At 46.2% G+C, this 21,760-nt stretch overlaps 1 protein-coding gene across 2 annotated transcripts in view; it reads right to left on the reverse strand.

Moving 5' to 3' along the window:
* Positions 1-21,760, reverse strand: part of CDH23 (cadherin related 23) — a 514,496-nt gene that overhangs the window by 472,615 nt on the left and 20,121 nt on the right. For both annotated transcript variants that reach the window (XM_037904844.2, XM_043551833.1), the window contains exons 2-3: positions 16,003-16,074; positions 1,475-1,552 (exon numbers count right to left, since the gene is read on the reverse strand). In XM_037904844.2, coding sequence (XP_037760772.2) covers positions 1,475-1,552; positions 16,003-16,069 — 145 coding nt within the window. In that variant the 5' untranslated portion in view covers positions 16,070-16,074. The remainder of the gene's footprint in view (positions 1-1,474; positions 1,553-16,002; positions 16,075-21,760) is intronic.

Below are 21,760 nucleotides of genomic sequence, written 5' to 3' on the forward strand. Positions count from 1 at the left end.
CTCATGGTCTCAGACACCATCCAGTGGTCCAGGGACATCTACATCGAACACATCACCGGCCACCAACAGTACCAGGAGGCATGAGCCAGAGCGACATCGTGCATCCACTATGAGAAAAGGACTGAGAGACTTTTTCCTTTGGACCATATGAACTGGAACCATAAACTCACTGAACGTTAAATCTCACCAAATGAGGGTCAATCCATCCTCATCATCGTATCCACTCATTATACTCCACACCTGAACATAGTCATTATATGAACAACATACCCTCATATCTCAATGTCTGTACTTTGACCCATTAACTTTTTACCCCCAACTGGGGATACTGCAGACTATGTATTCCTTATGCCATTCGATCTTAAACCAAACTTCGCACCCCTTGATAATCTGTACATTATTCCCCGATTACCAGAAACTTCTATGCTTAAACTCTGTACCGTTCACTTTTTTTAAACATCATCTTAAAAATTTTAAATTGATTGTATTACAACAGCACCTAGAATCCTTACTCATGAACCAGGACCCCATTGTGCTAGGCACTCACATTTATTTTACTGTACTATCTATGGAAAGCCAGCCAAAATAAGAGAGAGAGACTGAGGCAACCTGAGACCACACATGAGGTTTGTATAGTACATGACATTATTTTAGTATAAAGTGCAACTGGGCTACAACCCATTTCCGTGGGTAATTTTTCGTCCTCTGGCTCCTCTCAGAGCGGTTCTAGTTATGAGCTACAATTTTATTTAAGAGTCTATTTCCATCCCCTAATGCCTTTAGATAACTCCCACTAGCACCCAGGACTCCGATTCTCTGTTGCCCTCCACCTAAGCTGGTGCAAAGTGGGTGTCAGACACTACCCTTCTGGTCTGGTAACAGTTTACACTGTGCACAGGTGCAAGTGACTAAACATGTTGCTGGGCAACAAAGAACTGGGCCCCCAAGTGTCCCGAGCTCGCTGCTGCGGCTTGGCCTGTCAGAGTGCTGCGCTGAGCTCTCCCTGGGCGATGCCACTTTGAGAGTGGAGGGCATTCAGCACTTTTTCCAAGATCAGATCCTTGCTCTGGAAGATTTCAGGGCGCAAAGGCATCCCCCTCCTCCCTTGTTTGCATATAAAGCCAATCCAGCTTCCCTACAGGAGAGAAGGCACACAGGATCTGGTGGAGGATGAGCCACACAGTTTGGTATCCTGCATCGATAGCTTAATCAAACAGACATCACACACTTCCCAAGGGAATGTTGCATATTTTCCCCCACTTCTTTTCTTTTGAAAAAACTTCTATTGTCCCAGGTGGTCTGGATCTTTTCCCCAGTTGGGCAACTTCAAACACACTTCATAGCCCATGTGATGGGTGCCTGTTAGCCATTCTGTGCTCCTCCTCCTCCTCCCTCCCCCATTGCTTTCACACACCCCAAACAGGCCTGGAAACACAATGCAATCTGCTCATTAACGTAAGTGAGGCGCACTCACCCACGGGGGTATCCTCATTGATCAGCAGGTACGTGTCAAAGAAATAGTTGATGAAGTACGGCAGCCGATTGCTCAGACCTGAAAGGATGAAGAAGAAAAATAAGGTTTTTAATTTATTTTATCCTATTTCATTTGATTGGAAGGAGGTTGTGGTAGAGGAGTGCTCGGAACAAACAGCTGGCAGTGCCCTGGGGTCAGCCCTAACTCTCCTCGAGGCTGGCAGCCAGTCATTCAGTCTTCCTGTGCCTTAAATCAGCACAGCTTGAGGGACTCACCTGGTCCCATTCCTCACCCAGTCCCATTCCTCACCCAACTGCCTGTATAGCAGACAGGGTCACACTGTATGCAGTAAAAAGAACGAGGAGTACTTGTGGTACCTCAAATCCAGACTCCAGCGAGAAACTGTGGAATTGGAATTCATTTGCAAATTGGATACAATTAACTTAGGCTTGAATAGAGACTGGGAGTGGCTAAGTCATTATGCAAGGTAACCTATTTCCCCTGTTTTTTCCTACCCCACCCCCTCCTCAGACGTTCTTGTTAAACCCTGGATTTGTGCTGGAAATGGCCCACCTTGATTATCATACACATTGTAAGGAGAGTGGTCACTTTAGATAAGCTATTACCAGCAGGAGAGTGGGTTTGTGGGGGGCGGGGGGGGGGGAGAAAACCTGGATTTGTGCTGGAAATGGCCCACCTTGATTATCATACACATTGTAAGGAGAGTGGTCACTTTAGATAAGCTATTACCAGCAGGAGAGTGGGGTGGGAGGAGGTATTTTTTCATGCTTTATGTGTATAAAAAGATCATCTACACTTTCCACAGCATGCATCCGATGAAGTGAGCTGTAGCTCACGAAAGCTTATGCTCAAATAAATTGGTTAGTCTCTAAGGTGCCACAAGTACTCCTTTTCTTTTTGCGAATACAGACTAACACAGCTGTTACTCTGAAACCTAACAAATTTGCAGTGTAGCTGTAGCCATGGTGGCCCCCAGGATATTAGAAAGGAAAGGTGGGTGAGGTAATATCTTTTATTGGACCAACTTCTGTTGGTGAGAGAGACAAGCTTTCGAGCTTACACCAAGCTCTCTGGTCAGGTCTGGGAAAGGTACCCCCAGAGTCACAGCTAAATGCAAATTTATTTGAGCATAAGCTTTTGTGAGCTACAGCTCACTTCATCGGATGCTAAATGCAAGGGGAAGCAGATTGTTTAGCATAAGTACAGGTTTCAGAGTAGCAGCCGTGTTAGTCTGTATTCGCAAAAAGAAAAGGAGTACTTGTGGCACCTTAGAGACTAACAAATTTATTTGAGCATAAGCTGTAGCTCATGAAAGCTTATGTTCAAATAAATTTGTTAGTCTCTAAGGTGCCACAAGTACTCCTGTTCTTTTAGCATAAGTAGTTAGCACATACTGTAAGGTTTCAGAGTAACAGCCGTGTTAGTCTGTATTCGTAAAAAGAAAAGGAGTACTTGTGGCACCTTAGAGACTAACCAGTTTATTTGAGCATGAGCTTTCGTGAGCTACAGCTCACTTCATCGGATGGATGCATCCGATGAAGTGAGCTGTAGCTCACGAAAGCTCATGCTCAAATAAACTGGTTAGTCTCTAAGGTGCCACAAGTACTCCTTTTCTTTTTACACATACTGTAAGGGACCATTCATGGTAGAGTGTCCCGTTAACACCTCTGCAGTCATAGGACACAGATCACTCTATATCTGACCTCTCAGTCCCCATCCTCAAAGGAAACCGACACAACACTTTCAAAAGATGAGCCTGGGAGGTTACATTTATTATTCTGCTAGGCACAAAAAATCATGGGCTGAACAGAGACACTGGATTTATGGGTTTTGTCCTATGACTGCAGAGGCGTTAACAGGGTACTCTACCTGTGTAAGCTCAACCAACAGAAATTGGTCCAATAAAAGAGACGACCTCACCCACCATGTCTCTCTAGGGTTACGCTGTCTCATTCCTGAGAAACAAATAGGGCCCATTATTGAATTGGTTTTCATGGTTCCATGTCTGAACCAGAAGCTGCTGAACAACGTGGGAAGCTTCATTTTACACACAAGGCGTTCAGCTATCCCAACAGGGGGAACTGCAGAGATACTTAAGCCTAGTCTACACCTAAAACTTACGTTGACGTAGCTACATTGCTCAGGGCTGTGAAAAATGTCAATGCCCTGTGCGATGTAATTAGGTCAACCTAACTCCTGCTGTAGAAGCAGCTAGGTCAACGGAAGAATTCTTCCTTAGATCTAGTTGCCGCCTCTCAGAGAGGTGGATTTACTACAGCCGCAGAGAAAACCCTTCTGTCGCTGTAGTGTCTACACTATAGCCATGTAGCTGCAGTTGTAGTATTTGGAGTGTAGATAGACCCTGAGACACCATGCAAAGGAAATTAATGACAGGAGAGGAAGGGATGGTAAGGACATGAAGTGGGCCAGGAGTCTTTTGATTCAGTTGCGTCTCTCCCCTGCCCCGGGGGCTCGGATGAGGATGCAGAGTAGATAAAGCACTAAAGCAGCCCGGAACAAAACAGAGGGAAGAACACCCTCGCAGCCCAAACCTGTCACTGCGCTGCTGCTGACTCAGACCAGATTGCTTTAAGAGGGGCGCAGAGGCCGAGACTCAGAATGCAGCCAGTGACCAGGGCCTTTCTGCAGGGTGAAGGCGGCGCGAGCAGTAGCACAGGGGTGGGAGACAGCAATTATTGTTTTCGCGCATGATTAACGTCTCGCATTGTTCCCATGGCTGAGAGCCTTTTGCCTCGTCAGCCTTAATGCTGCCAAAGCACCACTTTTCCCCCTTCGCGCCGTTATAATTGCCTCCTTTCGCCTTTAATAACGAAGCTCAGTTATTTCAACTCCCTGTTTACTTTGTGAGAGCGAGGCTGAGAGCCCGTGCGCCCGTCCCCAGAACCATAGTGGTTGCCACCCCATGGGCTGAGGCTCATTAGCTCTGAGAAAGTTCAGGCCAAACCATGTGGACCAACAACTGCTGCGGGAGCAGTGGGAAAGATTAACTATTGTGGATTTATCATGGGAGCAAGGGCAGAGATGGGATGCAAGGTGGCAGGAGAGAAGTCCAGCAGGTTTCCAAGAGGGCCTAGTGCATTTGACAGATGGGTTTCCCTTGATTTCCAGCCAGGGCTGAAATAGCCAGTACACTCACTTATTAAAAGATGCAGTTTAACTGCCAGACAGCAAACACTATTGAACAAGGGAAGTGGAGATTTTAATTGGCCTGTCAGAAGTGTTTTGCATCTGATTTCTGTGGGTTCCAGTTTCTGGCTCACCTGGAAAGCAGGGGTGAGTGACTGCAGGAGTCAGGTTCTGTATACAATGTCCGGCTGCCTCTTGGAGCACAGTGCAGTCTGACCCGGAGGCAATTACCAAACCAGCCGGGATCAACTCAGCCAGTCCAGATCATTGCCTCAAACGTTAGCCCAGCCCTATTAGAAAAGCCAAGGAAATGCCACAGATGCCATCCAGGGGGAAGGATGAGCATGGCCCAGGATTGAGACGGAACAGGTCTGGGTTCAATTTCCTGGCTGTGCACAGACTGCCTGTATAACCTCCTATCCATCACTCTCTCTGTACCTCAGCTCCCCATCTTTAAAAAAGGGAACAATTATACTTTCGTTCTACCACTTTGCCTGTTTATTCTGAAAGCTCTTCAGGGCCACCTAGCACACCAGGGCCTGTATCTTGGTTAGGATCTTCAGGCACTATTGGAAAACAAAGTAATAGAGATTTCCCTCAAAGTCACTTTACACACTGAAACTAGGTCTTATCAAACAGCAGCTAAAGGCTGGTGAGGAAGTGCTGGAGGATGGGTCATAGTGCCTTTGAATAGTTCCCCTGCCTTTGAATTTCCTGCACTGTCCTCTGCCCCATGGCCCATTAGTTTTGCATGGTCCCAGTCAATTCCATGCTGAAATATGAATTTGTGAATGTGTGAAGTAGCCACATTGCGTAAGCAGTATTGCTAATGCCAGGTATTCAAAAATCATGAGTCAGACACCCCAAAATCATGAGATTTTTGTAAATAATATATTTAAGGATGTTTTATTTGCCTTCTGGTGTTTGAGCCTTTAGGGGTCCACATTTTCAAACTCTCCTCCTTGACCGTGAGGGCTAGAAAGTTTTTTTTGTTGTTGTTTTGCGGGAGGAGGGGGCTTAAAAAAAGGAAAGCTGAAATTCTCACTAGTGCCATGACTCCAGGAGCTGAGGCTTTAAGGAAGGTAAGTCTTGTGACAAAACCACAAGAGTTGGCAACCCTGTAAGGAGCTGCAAGGCAGGGATCTGGAATGCAGGGTGCTGCAGTAAACGCGAGGCCCTGGTGGCTGCTGTGTTAAACTTATATCAGGTTTAAATAAAAATAATGTTGTAGTGTTAAATACAAGCTCTCCATGCCTTCCTAGGGAGGACCCCACAGGCAGGAGCTTGCATTCAGAAGGACATAGGGCCAGCTGGCTAAAGAGAAGCCAACAGGGAGGTGCCTTGACAGCCATGCTGAGCCCATCAAATCCTGGCTGTGTATGTCTGAGACAGGTGGATAGACAGAAGCATACGTCTCAGGAGCACGTTGGAGCCTGCAGACTAGAGCCTAGCCATCAGGCACCCAAAAAAGCCAGGCCTGGAGAGTTCAACTTTGGGGATTGATATTTCTTTGCTGGAAAACTCAAGAGAGAAAACCATGAAATTCTGGGCATTTCATTGTCAGGCGATAGTGACAATGAAATTGAGAAGAGGAACAGAACTTCCACTCTCCAGCAAGCCAACTGCTAATTCAGCAGAGAATGGCTGTGAAGAACCATCTTCCTGCAAAGCTTAGCAACAGCTTACACTTGCTTTCCTAGCTCTTGCCTGCTTCCTCAATACTCTGTTCACTAGCATCCCAGCATCCTGGCAGCAGGGGACGTTTCAACACACTCAGTTGCCACCCAAGGATCATTAATGCCCTCTAGTTGCATGGACTAGCAAGGCCACACTCATTTAGAGACAAGAGCGTCCTGCTTGTGCACGAAATTCACCTTTCTGCAGTTTTCTTGGCTTCACCTTCCTCCTGGATGTCCCTTAGGGAAAAGTAGAAGGTAATAAAACAATTATACCTTTTCTATAGGGTTTTTGAACAACTCTGTAGAGAAGTGACTCTGCTATAAAGTTCTACAGGACAGTTACAAAAACCCTATGTAAGTAACAGAGAAGAATATCCTTACTGTAAGTATTTTCCATGGAACCCGAATAAGTTTCTGTAGAAATGTATTCATTTCATCTCAAATTCGATAGGACTCATTCTTAAGGGAGAAACCTCCAGGCTCTATGCTAGCTGCACACACAGCATGAAGTGAGAGCTGTGTGCTTAGATCCCTTATACATTTGCATGCCTCTGAACTTGGAGGCTCATGGCCTCCATTTCCCCCAACCACCCCAGCTCCTTATCTCCACGGGCCCACCTCTCGATGGCTGATCTGTACTAGAGACATTCTACAGCTGAAGTATCTGTTGTTCCCTGGTGTTCTCGCAACAAACAGTGCCTGCTACACTGACAGCCACCACAGTCAGTGGGGACTGAACCTAGGATCATCAGCAGTGCATTCTCACTCCAAAAAACAAACAAAATAAACCACCACCTCACAGGGCTCTACCACTGAGAACTCCATTAGCTATGAGTAGCAGCTATAGAGTCACTAGGGCCAGCCACCAGAGGGAGACAGGATCCTCATTACACTGCTCCTACGTGCTCCCAAAATACCTGTGAAACCAGTTACAAGGAAACATTTATCTCTCCCCAACTAGTATCTTGGTTCTCACCTCAGGTGGCTACCCTAGATCAAGTCTTTCCATTGGCTGATCAGTTGTGATGTCATAGTTTGTGAGCTTACAACAACATCCACAAAGTGTTGATAGGAGTAGGAGGTATAAACACTGGGTACTCTGTCCTGCCAGTAGAAGAGGGTGGCTGACTGACACAGATGCTGGCCTTAGCCTGGTGGAGAAGATAGGAAGGAGCAGGGAAGGGTTGCCACTTAACCAGAGAGAAGTACTGGTTTCATAGAATATCAGGGTGGGAAGGGACCTCAGGAGGTCATCTAGTCCAACCCCCTGCTCAAAGCAGGACCAATCTCCAACTAAATCATCCCAGCCAAGGCTTTGTCAACCTGACCTTAAAAACCTCTAAGGAAGGAGATTCCATCACCTCCCTAGGTAACCCATTCCAGTGCTTCACCACCCTCCTAGTGAAAAAGTTTTTCCTAATATCCAACCTAAACCTCCCCCACTGCAACTTGAGACCATTGCTCCTTGTTCTGTCATCTGCTACCACTGAAAACAGTCTAGATCCATCCTCTTTGGAACCCCCTTTCAGGTAGTTGAAAGAAGCTATCAAATCCCCCCTCACTCTTCTCTTCTGCAGACTAAATAATCCCAGTTCCCTCAGCCTCTCCTCATAAATCATGTGCTCCAGCCCCCTAATCATTTTTGTTGCCCTCTGCTGTTGGTTCATTACACAGCAAAAACTAAAAGGAAAAGAAAGCCAGAAATAATGATTCTGGGAAGGACCAAGTAGCTTGAACAAGGTGCACTGATTTCAGTTTCTGAGTTTGGGGATGTTTATAGCAGTGAATGGTGAATTGCTAGCATTGGAAGTAAAGGGCAAAGGGGCAACTGGAGTGAGAAAAGCTCACAATCATGTGTCTGCAGGAAAGTGATGTATTGCCAAGCTGCCAAAACCTGTAGTGAGAGAGAACTGGCAGGAAAACAAAAAGCCTTAGCAGCCTTAAGGTCACAAACTTATAACAGGGAAGAAAAATGGGCAAAGAGGAGGATTTAGCACTCGCAGATTAAAGATACAGAGTGGAGAAGGGATTGGGGGCAATAGTTAACATCAGTGTTTTACCTCTTTGAAGACTGGATTCAAATTCAGGTTGTCACACCAGCCAAAACAAGTTTGGTGCTTTCAGTCTATTCCCAGGTGTCTGACATCCCCGCACAAGTGAGCATGACAGACAGACAGCTTGGGAAAGGCTCCCAGCCAAGGGCTTCAATGAAGTGAAGGGGCAGAGATCTTATAGGTGCTTACAGGTGCTTGAAGTAGTTTGCATTATATACAGGGTTTACAGTTTAGTTCAAAGGCTCTCAGCACCCCTGGTACAAAAATTGTTCCAGCAGCTCAGCGATCTGTGTTGGAAGCTTTGATGTGCCTGGTCCTAGCTGGTGCTTTTGGATGCACACTTTCCAAAGTGCCAAAATTCACCCTCTAGAAATATGGAAACAAAAGTAACCTAAGGGGCATCAAGCATTTAGCATACAGGAATGGAGTTGGGAAACCTACGTACTCACTCATCTGGGCTTCCACAGACACCTCCTGTGTCACTTACCCTCTCCCTAAAATAGGGATAATGCTTTTCCCATGGCTACCTCACAGGAGCATAGGGAGGGTTACAGGATCAGTACTTGTGAAGTGCCTTGAGGATTCCAGTACTAAGCACCTGGAAAAATAACAACACACACAGACAAAATGGTTCATTCAATGCTAATTACTCTTCCGGAGGGTTGGAAGTCAGCGCGCACTGATTGGTGTTCCAGAGTGGGAGGTTACGAGGTGGAAGATAAAATTCACAAGACCAAAAAGACCTTCTCTGTGGCCAGGCAATTTTTTAAAATAGTAGTTGAAAGTACTTGCTGATAATTGACCACTAAAGTCTCTGCACGCCCTGCTGGGCAGCAGCTTTCTGAGATCACCTGCCACATACAAAGCAGACCTCTGAATAACAGGCATTTCATTTCAAGCCCCTAGTGGGCAGTTTTTTCTAAAGACTGAGCGGCCTTGGCTTTGTAGAGCAGATTTGTCTTGATTCTCATGATGCCTTATTTATATTATACAGTACATTAGAAATCATGGTTACAGCTTCTAAACCAGCTGTATCAGGATGTTTGATGTATTTGATCTGTCAGCTCACAGACCATCCGTGATCCAGCTATGGTGCTTAGATACCCCAGGGATAGGCACCTGGGATAGACAGGACAGGGGCAAGGAGGTGGGGTCCTGAAACATGACTTCTCTCTTCTTCTGTGCATCCCAGTGTAAAGAGCGAGTTGTGTCTCTGACATGATGGCTGTCCCCAAGAAGATGGGCTGTCAAAATTCAGATGAGAAGGAAAAAGAAGTGCTGGGAGGGGCGGAGGTGGATTTGGAATACAAATAAATGTAGGTCAGAGATACAGAGCCTGAGGAACAGGAGTCATCCGGAAACCATTTGGAATCAATTTAAATATATACATATAGGCTCGATTCTCAGCTGCTCATGGTAGGCACAGCGCTCAGGAGAAGGCAACAAAGGTGGCTGTAAAGCACCTTTCCATTCCCCTAAATACTGGGGCCAGCCAGAAGATAAACAGGCCCCCGGGCATGTTAGAGCCATCTAGGGCAGCAGTTCTCAACCAGGGTTCCCAGGCCTCTGGACGGCTGTGAGCACGTTTCCGGGGGTCTGCCAAGCAGGGCCAGCGTTAGACATGCTGGGGCCCAGGGTGGAAAGTCGAAGCCCTGCTTGTGGAGCAGAAGCCCAGGGCCCCAAGCCCCACCACCAGGGGCTGAAGCCAAAGCCTGATGAATTTAACTTCGTGGGTCCCTCTGTGGCATGGGGCCACCGACAATTGCCCTGCTTGCTACCCCGTAACGTCGGCCCTGGTTTTTATAGGCAGAAAAACAATTGTTGTGCCATGGGTGGGCTGTGGAGTTTTTCTAGCATGTTGGAGGCCTCAGAAAGAAAAAGACTGAGAACCCCTGATCTAGGGAGCATTCTACTTAGCAGGGATGGCTGGCAGGGACTGCACTCCTGACCATCCCTTCTCCCTTCCCTGGCCATGCCCTTGCCTGTCCCCAATGTGAAAGGAAGCAGGTGTCAGGCAACTATGCAGGCTTTATGCTCCTGAGGGAAACCTGGTCTTTCCCTTTAGGTCAGCTTTAAATCCTCACTGGAGTGGCACAAAAGGGACTTAATCTGGGCCAAGTATGTAGCTCATATTTTTGCTACTATGTCTTAGTGGGGAAACAACAGTTACTTTAAGTGTGCAGTGTTATCAAAGGGAGACATGCTTGCTGTTGTTTCTCAGAGTCACATACAGGCAAACAAACCCGCATACAAAGAGTTTCCACCCCACCAATTATTCCTGCACCAATCCCAATTTTTCTGGGGTGGCACGATACGCTTTTACAACAGATAAGCAGCCATTTGAAACTTATCTGAGTCTGACATGACCCTGTACCATTTGCAGCAGGTTCATGACAACAGAGGTGCTGGGACAATTTGTATTGTGGGGGTGCTGAGAGCCATTGAACCAAACTGTAAACGCTGTATATAATGGAAACCACTACAAGCCAGGGGGTGCAGGAGCACCTTCGGCACCCCTAGTTCCAGCACCCATGCCTGACATGACGATACAGAGATCACAACAAGCTTATTCTAGGCAGCAACATTAGAGCCACTGAGCCTCCAGACACAACACTACACTAGGGAGGAAAGGGAGCTGCTTCTCCTATATCCCCAGCATTGACGACACATCAGCGTTCCCAAAATGTTGGACACTACCACTCTGCTTTTATGGCTACCACATGGGCCCTGTTTAAGTACAGACAAAAATAACTCGCTTGAAAAGCTAAGACTTGGTGTGACGCTTGGGAGCCTTCTCACGTTGCCTGGGATCTGCATTGTGTTACATTGTTACCTTGCCACGTGGGAGTTTTGCCAGGTGGGTATTTTAGAGGGCGGCTGCTGATCTTGTCGACACTTTATCACTAACCGTTCTTGTGCATGTGAGAAATGAGCCAAACTGCTGCTAACGTCATTAGCCTAGCAGGCGAGAGGAGGATTTCAGGGGGGTCCACAGCAGAGCAGTCTCCTTTACTTGCTGTGAGGTTTATATCAACCTGTAAATATCCCGTTGGGATTATAAAGCTGTTTCACAGTTAAGGAATGGATGTTACTGCATGGAATATATTAAACAATTAGTTTAATAATCTTCTTGCTGAAGTCTACTTAAACAGTGAGGAGAAAGTGCTGCCACGCGCAGTGGTAATGGTCCCACTCTTGTGTAGCTACTGTTGACTTCCACTTTACATATTAGCCTTTTGTCTGCTTGTTTTAATTTCCTTTAAGTTTTATTTACTCACCGTTTAATCCTGCTGTACAGACAAAGAAACATCATAAGGAAGAAACAGTATTTTCCCTTCCACCCACACTCCCTCAGCACAGTGTTTACCTACCGCAAGATCATCAGGGACAGATGAGAACTAATGGCTAACTGAGAGGCCCTGTGCCCCTCTTACTGGAAAAGGCTTTTGACTCTATCTACCCAAGGAAAATGCTCCTCTGTTGCTAACAAGTGTTGTTACTGGAGAGTGATTTCCTCCAGCCCCTCCTCCACTGGGGTTGAAGATGAATTATTTCCTAGTTTAGATGGGACAACACCGTTTGTAACACCATTAAAGAAAGGCTTCCTGGCTAAAAACTCTCAGTCTGGACCAGAAGTGAGAAAGCCAATGCTACCCCCAAACCTCTCCCATTTCTGCCCTGCTAAGGGATAGTCTGGAATTTCTAGAAGTTAGCAGGCATGCTAATGTTCACTGGGCATCACACATTCCCCTCTGGGTCTGATCCACAGAGGACAGGAGTCTGTTACAGTCCCAGCTCTGGGGCTTAGTGTGTTACTTCAGGCTGTAGAGGGTTCTGCTTGTTTCTCTGGAGGTTCCCAGTTACGATTAAGGTGACGGTTGTCACAGTAGGAAACTGGGAAAGGGGGCTGAGAATTTTGCTGGGCGGAAACCTGTTTATTGGTCCTTTTAGGAGCGTCTTTTTGTGATGTGAACGCTTGTCTGCTAGGACAATTTGTGGGGGCTGGGCACCTCTGGTAATCATGCCACATATTTAAGTCTTTACATATAGGGGTAAGTGCCTGTATTTAGGTATCCACATTTGAAAATTTTGAGCTAACCTTCCTACTTGAGTATGTTAGAGATTTCCACCACTGCTGGCTTCAGCTAGACGTCCCTTCCCTCACTTAAATCATCCTCCACTCCCACCAGCCCCCTTCCGAAAAAGCAGGGTGGGGGAGCATTAATGGTCTTGAATTTAATTTGTGGGGGGGGAGGTGATGGGGGAATCTCCCACATTGTGCGTGCTCCCTTTTGAGATGTGTTTCTTACAGTATTGTTAACAAACCCTGCGGTGCAGGAGCACGCAGGTAGATCATGTGGCTATTCAGGAAGGTAGAAGATGTGATGTTCAGAGACTATACGCTGAAATGAAAGGCAATTTAGTGATCAGTGCCAATGGTATTGCCGCCCCTCCGTCCTGATAATATTGCTTTAGTATTAGATATGTACTACACAGTCAGTGATATTAACTTTTGAGAGACACAAGGCTAAAGGGATACTTATCATACTGATAACAGTTCTAGCACAACTGGCTGCATTGGGATTAAAGAGAGGACCAGAGAAAGCCCAGTCCCTCTAGGTCTAGGTGTGTGAACCACTGCCCTCTACTGGACAGAACGAGAGGCTCCCAGAGGTGCACCTCCAGATTCCTCAAATTGGTTGAGGTAGGGGAGCAGTTCCTGTATTTCTTGAGCCTCCTCCTCCACATTCCTTGTCTCACTGCTCCTTCAGGTCTCAGAAGCTTTTAGTGGGCACTCTTTTGAGAATGGAGAGCTAGAACTCATGCTGTGCACAATCCGAAAGTTTGTAATCCCTTTAATCCCAACTCTAGGAAATCGTGAGGCGAGGAGCTACTAAAATCATGCTGGAGATGAAGTGCAGGAGAAAAACAAGGCAGCAATCAGAGGGACATGATCTTATAGTCTGGGTCCTTAAGGAGGGCAGCCCTGCTGGGGGCACCCTCTAGAGGCAGGCTGCAGAATGACATGTGCACCCAGCCTCAGTTTCCCTTTTTGTCTGTCCACAGAAGGAACATAGTCTCTCTGTGTTTGATACAAAGCCTGCTTCTGGGCATAATTTATTCAGATACATGAGTGCAGTAATTCCCTTATAGTAAAACCACTCTCCAACTCCCACAGTAAGCAGACACAAACATGGCAGATTTTCCATTCCTCGCCCCAGTCATGGCCTCCAAATCGCCCATCCAAGAGTCAATAGCAGTACTTTGTTCCCGGGCCCCACGCTCCAGGCTTCCTGCTGAGAGGGACCAATCGCCTGACTCTTCTACCACTACCTCCCTGCAATGAGCTCTCCCTAGTGCTCCACTCCCCAGGCCTCCCGGCCTGAGTCTCCAACCCTGGCTCAGGGAACATCCCTCGTAGACCAAGCTCTTGTTCCCAGGCTCTTCCTGCAGGTCCCCACTTAGGTCTTCGCCCAGAGGGCTCCCCCTCCTGCAGTGTTGCACTACCCTGGCCTCCCTGCCTGTCATTTCTGTGCCTGCACTGGGGATCCATCCTCCAGCAACAACCCTCTTGCTTCTGGGCTCAGCTTCTCCTGGCCAAGCTGAATCTTCCCTTTTCCCAGAGGGCCACTGCCCAAGCCTGCTGCTTGTCAGGTTCCAAGTTTGGTCAGTTGCAAACAGCAGCTCTTTTCCAGGTCTCATCAGAAATCCTCTCTCGGGTCCCTTGGAGCTTTCTCCCAAGCACCTCTTGACAGCTCTCTGCTGCTCTTCTGTCCTTTCCTATGGCAGCAGCTCTCACCTACCACTTCCTGATTCTCTAGGTCTGCACTCAGACAGGTCTCTCCTACCTCGGACTCCTCTCGGACTCGGACTCTCCTAGTCTCCTCCAACAGAACCTAGGTGCCCTCTCGTCAGCCTAGTTGGGGGACAGTCAGGATGAACCACAAGGGCAGTAGGCCCTGCTCCCTCTTAAAAGGGCCAATCACCCTGTGGCAAGGTGTCACCTCGCTTATTTGTCTCAGCACTTTGGTTTGTTGAATGTTAGAGATGTAAAACCGCTTGCAAGTTTGTTTCACAAAAGATTAAGTCAGCGGGACAGATCCTCAGGTGCTCTGCATCCAGCCTGAGTTCTGCTGCCAGCACACTCTGGCTTCCAAACGTGTGTGGCGTGTCCAAGGAGAACCACTCCGGAGTGAGGGTGTGCCCGCTGAAGCACGACAGCCCCTGGGTAAAACAGACTGAAATCTATGGGGGAGCTCTCACCACCCTAGCCAAAGTTCCCTCCTTAAGCATGAAAGGCCATGTTCAACAGCTCAGCTGATTGTCTTGCATCATGCCTCACGCTGGCAGGCAATGGGTATAATACATTTAACACCCTGCCACATGCCAGATGATGAAGGATTTAACCTACATTCTTTCAAGTGCCATTTAGGCGTTAAAGCCCCACAGTAAACTCGGGCTCACAGGGTCTAAAAATTGCTGGAGCCTGAGCTCTGGGCCCCTCCACCCTGGTAGGATCTCTGAGCTCAGACTCCAGCCTGAGCCCAAACAGCCACACGGCAATTTTTCAGCCCCACGAGCCAGAGTCAGCAGACAGGCCAGCCGCAGGTTGTTTATCCGTGTGCAGACATATCCTTAGTGCTGCCCTCTAAATCTGAAAACTGGTCAGCGGGAGGCTGTGACAGAATAGCATACAGTATTTGGGATGTAGTTGGTCCATAGTGCATGAACAGACAGAAAACACCCACTACCAACACTGGTACAAAAAACTGCCCCCAGGAGCTGCCAGCTGGTTTGGCACGTACCTGTAGAACCCTGCAAATCCGCGGGTAGCCCCTTTATAGCCATGGACCATTTTTGCGGATCGGATGTGGATACAAATTTTGCATCTGCTCAGGGCTCCGTGCATCTGTAATGCGTGAAAGTCTGCAAGGATTTTGACCCCTCATCCAAAACCTTCCAGCAGAACAATAAGCAACAAACAAGGTACACACTGCATGTAGTTTCTAAGTAGGTCTTATTTTCATAAGGGAACATATTTCCTTCTCTCAATCTAACATATCACAGTGTGACACTGAGAAGGGAACATAAGGGAACATATTTCCTTCTCTCAATCTAACATATCACAGTGTGAAACTGAGGTCCTGATTCTCTTTTAGGACTACTGTGACAGCAGACCCTGTTGGCAGATAAGCATCAACTATCAACAACTGACAGACTCAATCAGAACTGATCTCCACCAATATAACAATTATATTCCTATGGTAGTGCCTAGGGACCCCAATCACAGAGCCGGGCCCCATCATACTATGCATATAAATACATAAGACAGTCCCTGCCCCACAGCGCTTAGCATCTACGTACTGCCCAGCCCCCATTTTCTGGAGTGGTGGCTGGTTTCTTCTGTGACTTTTCTCAAAGGCATCTATCTAACAATAGTTTCAATCACAGTATAGCTGGCTAGAGAGAGCACGTACTCAGTAGAAAGATGAAGCCTTTGTACCCCCAGAGATAAACCCCCAGACATGCAACTGTTAAGCTGTTTCAGTGCTACCACAAAGCTTGAAATAGAAATATGGGTCAGGGAAAAGGAAAGGATAACTGAACAGAGAGAAACTTTACTTACCCAAACAGATGAGCTCCAAGACCAAGAGGGAGTGCAGAAAGTTGCTGGGAGCAAAGCGACACTTCATGGTTGCTGACAAAGAAGAGGAGAGGCAAATTTAATATTTCAGGTTCGTCAATTCTGTGGGTGACATCTTTCCCCCAAAGCACACTTGTGCAGCTAAGGTGGGGGGCAAAATCCCTTCCCAACATGGGTTACAGCAATGACATGGCAAACACAATTATCACACACCCAGGCAGCAAGTCCAAAACATATTGGCTGAAGGAGATAAACCAGGGTCATTCTATTAGGAGATGGGAAACCCCTGAAAGCCTCAGCCTTCACCTCATGCAACAAGTATGGGGAGACAGAGAGAGAAATACAGTCAGTCCATGAAAAAATACCATGTGACAGTTACTGCTGCCCAGCCAGCAGCCATCACCAACCTCACCCAAGAAACTGGTTAAAGCTGGCATTGCGTGGTGACATGTTGTTTGGGCACAGAAAGCAGAAGGATGCCTCTTGGTGGGCATTCAGATGATGTGAACAGAGATATCTATAAGCCACAGTAAGTACTGATCAGGTCCATAATGCTAAATTACACAGCTTCATGGAAATTAGAGATACAAGAGACCTACATCAGATTATCTAGTCCATAACTCTGGCTATGCAGGATTGGACCCTACAGTTTAATATTTCATTAAAAGCAACTGTACATGTCCCAAGAGATGGGACTTTAGCTATTTCCTTTGGGAGATTCTCTCTCCCCAACCCCCGCCCCCAATCTGATATCTCGCTGTTAGGAAAATCTTTCCTGATGCCCAGACAATTTTCGTTTGCCCATTTTAAATTTCATTACTCCTATTTATAGCCCTTTGGATTATTCTAAACCACTCCTCTCCTTCTTTGGTTTTAAATTCTTCACATACAGTCATCATGTCTCCCTTCAGTATCCCAAACTATATTTAGCTCTTTTAACCTTGCTTCATTAGTTATTCATAATAATTATTGGAATCTCTCTAGCGTTTACTGAGGTGACCTGAACAAAACCCTGTATTCCAGAGACAGGCTTGCTAGAGCCAAAGAGAGCGATTAGCACCTTCCTGCTCCAGGTAGTCCAAAACCTGCATTCTTTACAAAATTCCACTGTGATTGACAAGCCATTACTTTTCAAATTCCAAATTTCAGTTGACAATCTGCATTTGAATAGCATTAGGACAAAAAGAATGTCTTTACTACTCTTAATTGTCTTGATCCAATCAGGGTACGTCTAGAAGTATTACAGGTATGTAGTCTTATGACTGTATGCCATATAACTGTGTCTATGGCAGACCTCATTCCTCCCCCGCCTCGCACATCGACATACAAACCAGGTGTGGGAATCAAAGGGTTAAAATAATTGGGTCAGAGTCATCCCTAATTTAATTCCATGAAGTCAATGGAGTTACACCAGGGATGAATTTGTCCCATTGTAGCTGGAAACCAGGGTCAAATGACTGCTCATGTCACAAATCAAAACAAGAGCAATGTTTTATTCTTAGTCTCCAGTGGATGTTTACTCGGATCATAAGAATCATGACACAGTTCAGCATGATCAGCAGTGTCTACTCAGAAGACAGCTCTCCAGACTCTGGACTGGCGCAGCAGGGGTGCTGCATGTCTGGGCTGAGATGTTGTTAGGAGGGAGATGATTGGGATAGCAGTGAAATGCTGGAGGTCAGGATTAAAGTTGTGTTGGCAGTGTGGTATGGGAACCCAGGATTGGTATAGCAGTGAATTATCAAGTTGTACTGGCAGAACCGCGTGGGAGATCAGGACTGGAATCACTAAAAATTCACTAGGAATTTAGAAGTACAATGTAGAAAATAACTGAAAACACATGAGCACATCCAAAGCTCTCAAACACCAGCACTGCTGTGAAATAGTTATGAGCTGGAAGAACATTGAATACATTAGCATGCAAATAAGCACTCTAGCACCCCACTTAGCTTCTAGAATTTCCCAGGCTAGTATTAACAGAGCACATGGCTTCTTACAATGAAGCCACAGAATTAAAAATGCAAACAGAAATGGTTAGAACAGTCAGATGCTTACATTGTTTTTGGATGATTAAATAAAAAAGACAAGGAGAAAAAAAACTCAAAAACCTCCAAACCACAGAAAATTTGTATTTTAAAATGGAATCAAAATAAAATCAAATTATACAATTGATGGTAAAATATATACTGTCCTGGAGGCAAGTATACATTATGCAGGTATTATGCACACACAGAGAGTATGTGTGTATGTATAGACATTTAAACAGAAAAAAAACAAAATGTACATGTAACAATCAAGTGATCTTATTTGTAACCATTCTCATCTCCATCCCACGTGAGCACTCCTTCCTTTGTTATGATCTCTTGTTGTGTCTTGTCTTGTATCTTACATCCTGCAAACAATCTGATCAGGCAGACTCAAGCCTCCATGGAGTCCCGCTGATTCAGCATGGGTAGGATTCTCCTCAGAGGGACTGGGGGCCTTAGTCTAAGTGGTTGGGGATAGATCAGTCAGATATGGGGACTATCTGTAAATCACTGACCACATTTCTGATGCTGTAAAATTAAGGCCAAGATCCTCAGCTGTTGTAAATCAGCATTCCCCACTGTCTTCAACAGAGCTACACTGGCTTCTGCTAGCAGAGGATCTGGTCCAATAATTGGAGCTTGACACAAAAGCATGTATACAGCTACTAAAATGCGCTAAACTTCATTTCGTGTAACACCTGTTGTGCTCAGGGGGTTGATTAATAAAGCAGTGGATCCTGGATGAAGTGCTTTGATATGGGGAACTCCCACTTGGACTGCAACCACCACAAACAGGACCTTACTTTAATGACTTATCTGTAAGATGGCACCTCTTATCATATAGAGGCGCTCTCTCTCCCCCACCCCTCACTCCAGGACTGTATATCAGCATTTGGTTTGTGCCACCTCACCTCATAACGACAGCTCAGTGTATGTGCAAATGAATCTATATTATCATCACTAAGTTACTTGCTATGGGGGGTGGTGGTGTGGGTTCCACCATCTTGCCAAAATTGACATAACTTGTGCCTCAAGCTGTGAGGGCCCTAAAAGTCTCCATCCTACTTGAATTCTGGGAAGATTTCCTACACAACAAGTCATTTAAGTCAATCCTGCATGGTACAAGAACTCACTTAAGCACATGCCTCACTTCCCAAAGGCTGCTCGTGTGCATAAAAGTTAAGCATGTGTTTATGTGCTCCTTTCTCAATTGCCACCAAAGTGCTCGGCGTCTTGCAGGATCAAATTCACTGAGCAACTTCCACTGCTATTGCTCATCTATTTAGCCCACCACAGAACAAAGAACTTCCTCTTCTCATCATGCGTGGCCTTTAGGAATGGAAGAGCCAGGGAATGCAAGGTGCAAATTCCCCCACTCTCACTAATCCTGTACATCTGAATCCTTTCCCCCAGTATTGCTGCTTTTTCAAACCTGCTGCTGTGACCAAGGAGGAGGTGAACTCACGTGGAATCCAGCAAGGCTTCTAACTCAGGGGCGGTGAGGGGGAAGGGGAGGGCAAAGTGTGATCACAATGCAATAAGAGGGCCTTCTGTTGTGGTCCTGCTAAAGGTCAGCCAGGAACAGCTCCATGGTCAGCACCTTCAACCCAGGTTGTAAGCAGTCAGAGTTATGAACATACTCGGGGTTCTCTCTTGATTGTGGAGCAATCTTTATGCTCTTTTCCCTCATCTGTGATGAAAGTTTCCAGGATAATATTCACACACCCTCAGCCAAAGAGCATCCTCCCTTCTCCTTCTCTAAAGTTGCATCACAACAGAGACCAAAGGAGACTAGAAATAACACAATGAAAATGAGCAAGAGATGGTTTGCGCCCAGTAGTAAGGAAGGTTTGGGCACCAACATTAATTTAAAAATGGAAAGGTATGTAAGCGTTCATTTATTGATTTTCCCATTTTTCATTCACCTGTCCAGCTGGGAACGGAAGCTGAGAAACCATTGGGAGGCTATTGTTTGGAAATTTCCAGCCCACCAGAACAGAACTAAAAGGGTCCAGATAGTTTGCTACAGGATCCAACCTAATCTGAAAAGCCAAAACTTGTGAGGCCAACTCACCACTATTAGAACTGGAAGTGCTCCCTATCAGACAAATGAGTGGAATAGCTCCCCTCCAAGGGAAGTGATGGATACACCATTATCTGATTCATAAAACTAGACCACTCAAGGATATTCTATAGGCAGCAACACTGCACTGGCTCCTGGGCACCAGACCAGATGACCCAAGAGAATTAGGGCCTGATCCAAATCCCATCAAAGTCAATGGAAAGACCTCTGTTAACTTCACTGCCCCGACTGGGATCAAGCCCTTAGACATTCTCTAGGGTGGCCCACTCAGGCTATGGCGACGCGACAGAGCTTACAGCAGCGCAGCTGTGGTTCTGTAGAGCTGCTAATGTAGACGCTGTAAACTGACAGGAGAGAGCTCTCCTGTCGACTTAATGACTCCAGCCACTGCACGCGGCAGTTGCTAGGACAGTGATAGAAGCTCTCTCACCACCATAGCGCTGTCCACGCCGGTGCTTAGGTCAGCGTAACTTACACTGCTCAGACTTATTCACCCCCCTGAGTGACGCAAGTTATACCGACATAATGGTAGTGTGCTCCTAGCCTTGTTCGTTCCTTGTGGGGATAAATCTCAATTCTAAACTTACCTCTGCAATAAGGGGGCAGATGCCCGGTGTTGGGAGATCATTTTATGTTGATGGTAACAAGGCAAATATTTCTTCACAGTAATCACTAACTAGATTTTATTTATTTATTTTATGTAAGGGAGGTGTCAGAATGAACTTAAAATTAACGTTGTTATACTCTTGGTGGAGAAGCCCTCTTGATCTCCGAACTCCTTCATCATTAAGAAATATTTAAAGGTGATTTGCAAAGAAAAAGAAACTGATATATCCATGTGTGTTTGGGGGGGGAGGGGGGATTGGTGCTTAGTTATGATATTTAAAGTAAATCTGAAAGGTTTCTTCAGGAAAAAACTGTGGTAAATTCTGCCTTTTTTATTTTCTAAAATGTAACCTTTTGAAATCATGAACCTCGGTGAAGGTCTCAGATGTGAATTGAGAGTTCTCAGCCTTTAACTGAAGGAGTAGGGATGTTGAATCTTAAATAAACTAGTATTTTCCCCAAATGTTTCATTCATCTGAGTTATAGATATTAACAAAAGTCTGAAGTGTTCGAATATAAATAAATTCCTTCTCTCAATTCATCAGGTTTCACTTACATGGTATTTCTTACCAGTTCAGCCCCCATGGAGTCAACCAGAAAAAACAAGCTAGACAAGACCTACAACAAACCACCCCACGACACACAAGTCTTAAACCATGTGGCAGGGCCTGCTCACTCCTGCCTCTGCTCAAGTCCACACACACAGCTCAGAGACCTTTTTGCTGGTAAAACACCCCATGCAGTTTGTTTACCGTGTGGATTCCCATGACCCTGGTACGCTATAGAGCTTTATACCTACAGCCCCCGGGAGTCCTCAGCTCCTGAGACAAGCAGGGGAAAGCAATCTGCTTCTTCCCATTCCACTTCCTTCCTGTGCCTTTTGTACCATCTGCCTGATGGCTTAATTAGCCACTTAGTTCTCCTCACCCATCAGTTAAGCACAGCTCACAGTGAGATCTGCTCTGCAGTGATTAATTAGCGCTGCAGTGACCAGAGTGCTGGCTCAGCTGCTGTTGCCCAGCAC

Source organism: Chelonia mydas, chromosome 7 (genome assembly GCF_015237465.2).
Source record: "Chelonia mydas isolate rCheMyd1 chromosome 7, rCheMyd1.pri.v2, whole genome shotgun sequence".
NCBI classification, from domain to species: Eukaryota; Metazoa; Chordata; order Testudines; family Cheloniidae; genus Chelonia; species Chelonia mydas.